Source organism: Branchiostoma floridae, chromosome 12, assembly GCF_000003815.2.
Source record: "Branchiostoma floridae strain S238N-H82 chromosome 12, Bfl_VNyyK, whole genome shotgun sequence".
NCBI classification, from domain to species: domain Eukaryota; kingdom Metazoa; phylum Chordata; class Leptocardii; order Amphioxiformes; family Branchiostomatidae; genus Branchiostoma; species Branchiostoma floridae.
Genome location: NC_049990.1, coordinates 1332688 through 1342591, shown reverse-complemented (window position 1 = coordinate 1342591; position 9904 = coordinate 1332688). Strand labels below are relative to the sequence as shown.

Sequence of the window (9904 nt, the reverse complement as noted above, 5' to 3'; positions counted from 1 at the left end):
AAAGGGCTAGCCCTGCTGACTAAAACAGAGCCAATACAAAATGAATTTGACAAGGACAGGATTATCAATAAAAATACTCTGAGCACATTTAAAAAAAAAAAAACCTACTAAATATCTCCGTATACAAGCTCACAGTTTCCCCATTTCTCCCCAGTTGATGCAGTAGCACCATGAGCACAATGCATGCAGACTGACCAAACAGACGTCACAAACCAATTCCTGTATATCCTCATGTACCCTAAGGTTTACTAGCTCACTTCCTCTCTCTCTTCCTCTCCCCAGTTGATGACGTAGCACCATGAGCGCCATGCCGGCCTCCCAGACCGTCCGGACGGTCCACATCCACAAGAATGGAGACAAGTTCCAGGATCCGAAGAAGTTCGTCGTCAACCAGCGCCAGTACCCCGACATGGACACGTTCCTGGATGAAGTAAGTCATGGAGATCTTATAATACGCTTTATACTATGAACATGTACATGTAATGATATATGTTGATAGATTTGTTGGGACTCAATGTACTGTTGTTATATTTTATCTGACCTCATCGTGACCTCAATGAAAAGTGGCCTGCATGCCAATTTGAGCTTATCATGAATAAATAAAGGTTCAAACAGATACGTTATTATACCCCCCCCCCTCCCTGTTACTAGTCTCAGCAATCTCCTAAGCCAGCCTAGCCTCCAGTAAGAACTACCTCACGGGTAAGAATGTCTAGCCGTTATCATCCAACACCACTTGTAACACGACACAGTCATGTACTAGATGGTTTAGCCTTATTGAACTGTAGTTATGTACCAGTAGATGCCATACTTTGTACCTTGTACAATTGTTACATCTCCTTGGGAACTATATGTGTTATAAAAGTGATGATGATGATGATGGAATATTAATTTCCCCCCAGGTGACTAAGAAGCTCGGCCCGACGTCCCGAGGCCCCCTCCGTCGGATCCACACCCCCAACACGGGCCACCAGGTCCCCACCCTACAGGACCTGCAGACTGGGCAGCACTACGTGGCCGCGGGAAACGAGAGGTTCCACAAGATTCAGTAGGTCTCCTTTTGTTTGTTTGTTTATTTATATAACCAGGGGTTGCCTATGTTGCCCTTACCCCATGTGCCCGGGGGTGGGGGCGGACGCATATATCAGTAGTAAATAAAATCAAATCAGAATACATATTAACAACCAGCATCACATTCAAGTTCCCAGTAGGTACGAAACCAAAGTACATGTAACGTAAGCATAATAAATACACAATAAATACATGGGATCCTGAAAGATTCTAGCAGAATCTGGTCAAATAGGCCCAAAACAATTTTACCGCTTGAGTGTCTACGATCAACATTTATTCCACAACGAAGCGCAGGTTGTCCTTCTCCGGTAGAGAAAATCCCACTCACAAATTGTTCCCCAGCTTGGCAAATGATTTGCGTTGTTTCGTTTGAACTTTTCTTTATTGGAAGAAGCTTGAAACGGCCTGCAGACCGCCTTTCATTGAGGTCGCGAGGGAGTGGACTCTATATGAGCCTTTTGGAGACTTTTTTCGGCACACACTACTAGGATCTCCCTATAGACTAGAACAGTTGCGGTGCGCCATCCTGTCGCAATTTAAGCGCCACTCTGTTAATTTTCAAAGTTAGGACATGTCTCTGTTTTACATCCTGAACAAAAAGTTAAAACGATCTCTTTCATTCAAAACATAACAACAACATCTATATACCTAGGATTGGTATACGCAGATTATGTCAATTGGATTCTTCTGGTATCACAAACAGGGCTCGAAATCCCACCTGCATATGCAGGTTAGTGCAGGTAACATTGGAGCTGTGCAGGTATTTCTGGTGTCTACCTGCACCTAACCTGCATTGGTCCATGTACTGGGTTTTATGCATAAATGTCTTATGATGAAGGTGTATGAGGATTGTTAGTAGCTGCATTGAATGTTACTACCTATAAAATATGAAAGAAAAAAATGGAAATGGTTCCTGAACAATTTTCGTTGATCCGTACTTCCTAAATTCAGAGTGGTGCAGGTAAAATTTGTCTGGTGCAGGTAATTTTCGTGCAGGTATGAAGAAAAATTATTTCAAGCCCTGACAAAGGTTCTGCTAAACGGCACAATCTTGAAACGCCCCGACTGTCAGAACCCCCCTCCCACGGGAACCTGCCTCTGCAGGCCGCAGCCGATCTCACAGGCCGTCGACTGGTCGCCGCTTCCTCCGCGCCAAACGTCTGATTTCCCGAGGATGACGTCTGGCCAATCACGGATTAGAAGCCAGGGGTTTGTTCCGCCACATCAATAACCCATCACATGAAGGGATTACAGCCAGCATACTGTAAATGCGCGATTAACGGCTGTAGCGCGCCCCTTCACACGAGAATCGGAATGAGCCGGAATGTCGTCTGGATAAAGTTCTTTGTATATATCAATGGCAATTCGTAACGTATTCTTGAAATTCTCTCTTCGCCTCTAGTGTGAAGAGGTATTAGATACATTAGGACTTCCAGCCCGAACGTGGCACGAATTTTACAAATTCTTCATTCCGACTGGCTCTGCTTGATTCGGTTTCTGTGTGAAGGCACTATAAGAGACGAGTAGAAACAGTTTCATGGTTCCGGGATTCGAGCCCTGGCTCCCGGGCTTGTGAGACGCAGATCACAAAGCCAACGCGCCAAACCGTTACGCCAAAACGGTCGGGCCCGTTTGGCATGGTCAGTTTGGCGGCGCTTAAAACCAACAGCTAAACGTGGTGTTGGGACGAGTAACTTTGCCTCAAACTCCGGCTGATGTCGCTTCCCCGACATGCACGCTTGCTACCATACTGGATGGACGGCACGTTAAGCCTTGGTCTACTGTTCATTTCACTTGTCAAAAAAGATGTGGAGGAATTTCCCCAGTGCGATGAACATGGATATGCTGTACATAATATCTGTTTTCTGTAGCTCTATCTCAGGAAGGTAAATCTGCTCTTCAGTAAAGTCAAATTGTCTCGACATCACTTGCATTTTCACAAACTCCGCATTTATGTTATTTATCTGTTAAACTCCAGGCGTTGCTTGACGTTTATATCACGTAAATGTAAGATTGACAATTTTTTCCAAAGACGCAAAGCTAACAAAATCTTTATTTGGCTTCCAGCTAGTATAAAAATTAAATGTATCTTTCAAATTATCATCTTATCCGTCGTCTTTGCCAATACACTAATGGCAATTTCCCTAAGCCAAAGAGATGCAATTATTTCTTCATGTAGCTAACAGCATCACGTTTTTATATATTCCGTAAGCGTACCTTGTGAGATTGAGGTGGCCGTTCCCCAACTTGGCTCAGCAGGCATATAGTCACCATTATTAGCTTCCACAAACTCGGCATGAATACAGGAAGGCATCCTAGCACTCCTGTGGAGATAATTACATATTAAAGTTGTAACCCAGAGAAAAATATAATTCAGATTACACTTTGAACAGTTCGAGTACAGGAATAGTACAAGGATATACTTTTGATATGTCCTTGCGAACTATTTCTGGAAAAAAAAGCACATAATGAATCTTGTCCTACAGTTTTGGGACAGTTGCAAACTAAAGTTGATAATACCAATACCTCATGTTCACTGTGAATTCAATTTGTTCGGGTGGACTTCATTGTGCCAGATGGAGTCTACTTAATGTTTTGTACCATATATATGTAGTTATATATGTTGATAGATTTACTAGGACTCGATATAGTAAATCTGTACCTCTGTTAAATTTTATCTGACTCTTACCTCCCCCATGACCTCGATGAAAAGCGACCTGTAGGCCGATTTGAGCTTCTCATGAATAAACAAAGGTTCAAACAATTTAGCCTGTGATTCCAATTACCTAAATTGTCCACTAAATGACACAATTCTGTGATGATCATTATTTTCCTTAGTTGTGTTGTACAGCAAAATTATGGGGTAATCCCCATGTTTTTGTGTTTAAAATTACGGACTTACATAAATTAGTCAGTGCGATATAAACATCACTTTACATGCATGAAAGCCTGTTGATAAGCTGTACCTTGTCATTAACCTGATCATTACGTAGGTCGTTATTGCAGAAAGATACAAGAACAGTCTTCTACTTCATTAATCTCCGCAATACCATTAACCTAGTTATTAGCGAGGCTTTCAGCTTCGGCCATTTATTACTGGAGTATTATCACTTTGATCCGTAATTCATGAAGGAAGTGGGTTGATACGATAGCAAGAAAAGCAATGTTTTCAATCCATTGATTTCTTACCAAAGAGATCATACTCAGCTATGTTAGATAAGTCTTCATGCCTGTGATAGTACGTCGGGAAACGCTTGCGTTGGTGTCCAGTTTTGATCACTTCTTTAGCCCTTTGTGTTTTGTACACGGTCCTACAGCATTGGCAGCAAACTCGGGATCACAAAACAGTGATTGGCATTGTATAATGGTTAGGTTTATTAGAATTCTATACAAATCCCCGACTTATGCTATTAACAGTCATGCAATAAGCTGGTGACTAGTGTATAACCACGTTTCCTAACGCTGTTGATCTGTGACAGATTCTTCAGGTCTGAGTTTCAGTCACGGCTTTATCGCTACCATCTACATTGGCATTAACTGAACGTCACTCAAAGGTTTATTCGTGCTTAAACAGGAATTCTACTCTTGTAGTATGCGAAATGGATAATTAGTTATTACTGTTTGCGAAGGCAATGTTTTAAGAAGATGTGCGTTAAAGTGAAGGCAAATTCTTGAAGATGTTGCCATATAGATGGATTCCGATTTGTAAATCAGTCAAGCATTCTCCAAGTCCCATGTCCTTTTTATTTCTGGTGGGTGTAGCTTATGTGGACGACGTACTTTTGCAGGTGGTATTAGCGTGTGTCAATCGTGCAACCAAAATCCATGGGTATCTAAGACTCATCGACTTATGGCCATGGGCTTTGCGGGTATGCATATGTTGGTACATGTGCAGCTTCTATAGACACAGTATCACATGTACTCTCCCATGTCTTACTGATGAGACCCTTGCGTCTTGAGTCACGCAAGCTTACACAGTAGTACCTAATCGTGCCATTAGATACTAAAGGCCACGTGAATGGCAGTAAATCCACATGGATAACACACAGGACAATTTGGCAATTAAAAGATTACCCCCACCCACCTAGCCACCACATGCTATCCCACGTGAAGTGGACAATTCAGGAAAATGAAAGAACATCACTCAAACTAGACTTAACCACAAGACAATCTAAGCTATTACAGTAAATACACGTGGATAGCAGAGAGACATTATCGATAGTCACATGTTGTTCCTCGTGAAGGCTTTGCAAAGGAAAAAGAAAAAACTTTGCCCAAACGCTAAATATTAAACCATTAGAACACCCAACAAACATGTACAGACAGCTACATATAACTGGCATACTATAATTATACCAGGTTTTATCGTTATAAAGAGATCAAATACATGTACGGTCCTACCCATATTGCAAATCTACCCATTTTACCAAACATGATGATACAAGGCACCAAAGGTATGCAGTACAGCAGCCCATATGCAACTTGCATAAACCCTGAGTCACAAGCACAACTTTTCAAGGTACAGTGGTAGAAATTGCAAGCAAATTATTGTTGGAAGAAAGTTCCTATCTTTACATAATAGCTTCATCGTTGTTTCCATACAGTCCAAGTTTAGTCTTTTCTTGTGCGAGGTAATTTCAGATCGAATTATTTAGGGCACTGTATCGTAGATTTATCTTGTCCAAACGCCGGCTACCACATGTCGTAACTCGTGCACAACTGAAATCTTCCGATTGTAAACGTCACCGTACGGCTTAAGTGAAGTGATCCAATCATATAAGCCACACCCACAGCCTCTAATACTCGTGTATAATGTATGGAATAGTTCTTAGAAACTAAACATAGCCTCAAAGATGGCGGGTAATAACAGTTAAGCCATCAATAGTCCTATGAGTAAACCCTGTATTTATGATTTTATGCAACTGAGCTGGTATTTACTATTTGCAGAAATGATCCATATGAAACCCTGTACTTGTTTTCGTGTCAATAATGAACAAAAAATAGTCTGTTTTTGTGAATTCCTTAGCTATATCATGCTGTAACAGTTAATGTTCAACAAGTTCAGAGCCAAAAGTAAGCTCACTGGACAGACCAACTGTCTATAGATTATACCACAATACTTCCGGGGGGGGGGGGGGCAGCCTGTAAAGCAGGTTCTTACAGACCGATCTAATACGATACTCGTAGAATCACCAAGATCGCATGTTTGTTTGAATCTTTATTTATTTATGAGAAGCTCAAATCGGTCGCAGGCCGCTATTTATTGAGGTCATGATGGGGGAGGTAAGGGTCAGAGATTCAGCATTTTTTTTATTGTTATCGTATAACTGTAAGTCGCAGCTATGCAGCTCGTAAACATTTTGAAATTCAGCGATAATGTTAAAGTCAAAATTTTTTATCAATTCTTTTGGAGCTTCTAAAAACCCTTTGGTCATTTGTAGTAAAGTCACAGTATAGTAAACAAAACTGATATCACATCAAAAATCTTGATTAATTCTTTTGAAGCTTCTAAGAATCCTTTAGTCGTTTCTAGTAAAGCGACAGTATAGTAAACAAAATTAATGTCACATCAAACATCTTTATTAATTCTTTTGGAGCATCTTAACCATTTAGTCGTTTGAAGTAATGCGACTGCATAATAAACAAAATTAATGTCGCAAATACAAAATCTTGCTTAATCCTTTCGTAGCTTCTCAAAATCCTTTGGTCATTTGTAGTAAAGCCACAGTATAGTAAACAAATTTATGTCAAGAATAAAGAAATCTTAATTAATTCTTTTGGAGCTTCTGAAACCCCTTTAGTCTTTTGTAGTTAAGCCACAGTATAGTAAACAAAGTTAATTTCGCAAATGCAAAATCTTGCTTAATTCTTTCGTGGCTTCTAATGATCCTTTAGTCGTTTGTAGTTAAGCCACAGTATAGTAAACAAAGTTAATTTCGCAAATGCAAAATCTTGCTTAATTCTTTCGTGGCTTCTAAAGATCCTTTAGTCGTTTGTAGTAAAGCCACAGTATAGTAAACAAAGTTAATTTCGCAAATGCAAAATCTTGCTTAATTCTTTCGTGGCTTCTAATGATCCTTTAGTCTTTTGTAGTTAAGCCACAGTATAGTAAACAAAGTTAATTTCGCAAATGCAAAATCTTGCTTAATTCTTTCGTGGCTTCTAATGATCCTTTAGTCGTTTGTAGTTAAGCCACAGTATAGTAAACAAAGTTAATTTCGCAAATGCAAAATCTTGCTTAATTCTTTCGTGGCTTCTAAAGATCCTTTAGTCGTTTGTAGTAAAGCCGTCGTATAGTAAACAAAATTATGTCAAGAATAAAACTCTAGCTTCTAAAAATCCTTTAGTCGTTTATTTATTGTTAATTGTTCATTGACTCCTTTAGTTGCATTAATGCGACGGTATAGTAAACAAAATTAACGTCACAAATCAAACATCTTGATTTTTTTTAATTCTTTTGGAGCTTCTGAAACCCTCATAGTCGTTTGTAGTGAAGCGCCATTTTGGTTGTTTTGATCCTCAGTGCAATTTTTTTTTCTATTTGCTTTTGGACAGACGAGGACGATGTGGCACTGCACTCAAGTTTTGTAACTTATATTAACAATGCCACATACACGGTACAGACAGAAGGAAAGTCGTGTAAAGTGCCTTTCCCAAGGGCACAACGTCGGGGGCACGATGGGAATCGAACTCAGGACCCATAGATTCCGAGCCGAACGCTCTACCAGTTACGCCATGCCCGACGCCACAAAGTGCAATTTCCTTGCCTACCTCCGGCTGAAGAGGGATTGTGTTGTCCAGGAACCTATATCCCCCTGTGTGTGTGCGGTTTGGCCGCCAGTTCTTAATAGCTCTTGTAATATGTAATAGCTAGACTAATGGCTGTCCCTACATGTAGCTTTTATCTCTACTTTAATGGACGGATTTTCAAAGCCGGGTTTATGAGGATTCCGCGATGACGTACAAATAGGCTATTTGGCTTCTTGGTAGCAATTCTGTACCCATTGGGAGATGTACATGTACTGAGAGAACAAGTAGTAGGCCCTTAAAGCTTTGGTCTAGAAACGTACATTCATATTAGTGAATTATATATATTTGTAAATACTTTTAGTGCACATATTGGAAATAACAGAGGTCAAAAAGAGAAATATTAGTAAGTGTGCAAAAATGTAAACTTTAATATGTATCGATCTAATTATTCCATGAATAGAAAACCCCGAAACCTCGAAAATCATATTCAGTTATTTGAGTAAATCTTATTTTGCATATCTTATTACCTGGATGTCTGGCCTTGGTAATTAACGATTCAAAAGACATATAGTCTAGCGGGGGAGCTTCGGTGCATACTGGAAAAACGGAACCTATTTTGCATCAGATCTTCAGATTACAAAGCAGCGCCTTAAGCTTGGAATAAGCTGGAGGCTGTTTTTCAAGGGACTCTGTTATAAAAATGACGATCCATGACAGGCCAGACTACCTTACTACTAATCCTAGTTAACCGATATTGCACATGAAAGCGTACAGATGTACACCGGTGAAGGTTAGACATCCAGCTAATAAGATATGCCAAAAATAGATGTTGCTTATGCACTTGGTATGATAACAGTCATATGTAGTTGCTTGAGGAGATGTTTCTTTGTCACACAGATGCATCTAGCCCTCTGGTATGGATTTGCAATGCAGTAAACCTATTAGCGACGCTGCAATATCATTTTCCTGCCGAGCGAATTATAAGGCCACGTTGATTTGATTATATGAATTTATTACTGGTATATTAATGACGTCCTCTAGAAACTCCAAAGCTGACGCGAGCGTGAGAAGGGAGAAAACAGTTTGGCCAAAAATAAAAGCTACCTTCCATATGAAAATCTATGTAGTCGCAAAAGGCTGAATGCAAGAAATATGGTATACCCAACAATAAATTCTTCATTTTCGCTTTCACGTCTTATCCCTTGATCTTTGAATTGACATTGATATTTTATGATATTTTCCAATATTTTTATGCATTCCGCGGCATATATTTGCTTATTTCGCAGATGCTTTGTACAATATACTGCATGATTGAAATTTTTTTTTGGAAGCGGCCGAAAATTGATGCGCGCGCGGATGTCATCCATATAATCAAATCAACATGGCCCAGCTCAGAGCCGTGCGTCTTTCATTTCCTTCCACGTCGCCGCCCGTGGTGCATGTCTACAGCAGTGGCAGTGACAGGCCTTTGTTGTGGTGACAGACCATAGGGGCATGTTCGGGCATGACGCACCCGCCATGACACATGAGTCAGGGGTAGGAGGAACCCCTTGCATCCTTGGTTGGAAGTCCTCCTAGGAGACGGAAACTCCAAACAACAAACCTCTGTGGATCTGCCGCTACCAGCCCAAAGCTGCCTAGGCAGATCCGTGTAATGAGTTGTATCATTGGCAAATAAATAAATAAATGTCTACAGCATAGTACATGATAAGTTACGGATTAGTATATACATCTGCAGGCTATGTCTCCTGACGTGTCTGCTGTCAGACTTCTAACCATCTCATATGGGAAGCTAATAGCTGTGGCAAACTCTCGTTTCTCTCAGTCCGTGGGAGAATGAGCCAAGGGAAATCTTCAATGAGCAGCTCACGTGAAGAGTTTACTGCAATACTCCCATGGGGTCTCTTACAAAACATGGTCATTTTCTCGGTAACAAACCTCCTCAGACTGTCTGCCCGTGCATGTTGTTTGCCTCTTCACATTTTACCATCATAATGTGCATATAAACTCAAAGACATCATCAGTCATTGAGTAACCTCCTACGCTTTTGCAAAGAGCGCCTTCTTCCTTTTAGTAAACGCTA

General features: G+C 40.5%; 2 protein-coding genes across 2 annotated transcripts in view; both read left to right on the top strand.

Moving 5' to 3' along the window:
- The first annotated feature begins 223 nt into the window (after window positions 1-223).
- Window positions 224-1052, top strand: LOC118427847 (doublecortin domain-containing protein 2B-like). Its single transcript, XM_035837820.1, has 2 exons — window positions 224-430; window positions 903-1052. Exons 1-2 carry the CDS (start codon window positions 299-301, stop codon window positions 1050-1052), a joined length of 282 nt encoding a protein of 93 aa, XP_035693713.1. The 5' UTR covers window positions 224-298.
- Window positions 1053-6345: 5293 nt separating this feature from the next.
- Window positions 6346-9904, top strand: part of LOC118427922 (echinoderm microtubule-associated protein-like 6) — a 45906-nt gene continuing 42347 nt past the window's right edge. Inside the window, exon 1 of the mRNA XM_035837888.1 lies at window positions 6346-6354. Within this exon, the coding sequence (XP_035693781.1) occupies window positions 6346-6354 (9 nt within the window). The remainder of the gene's footprint in view (window positions 6355-9904) is intronic.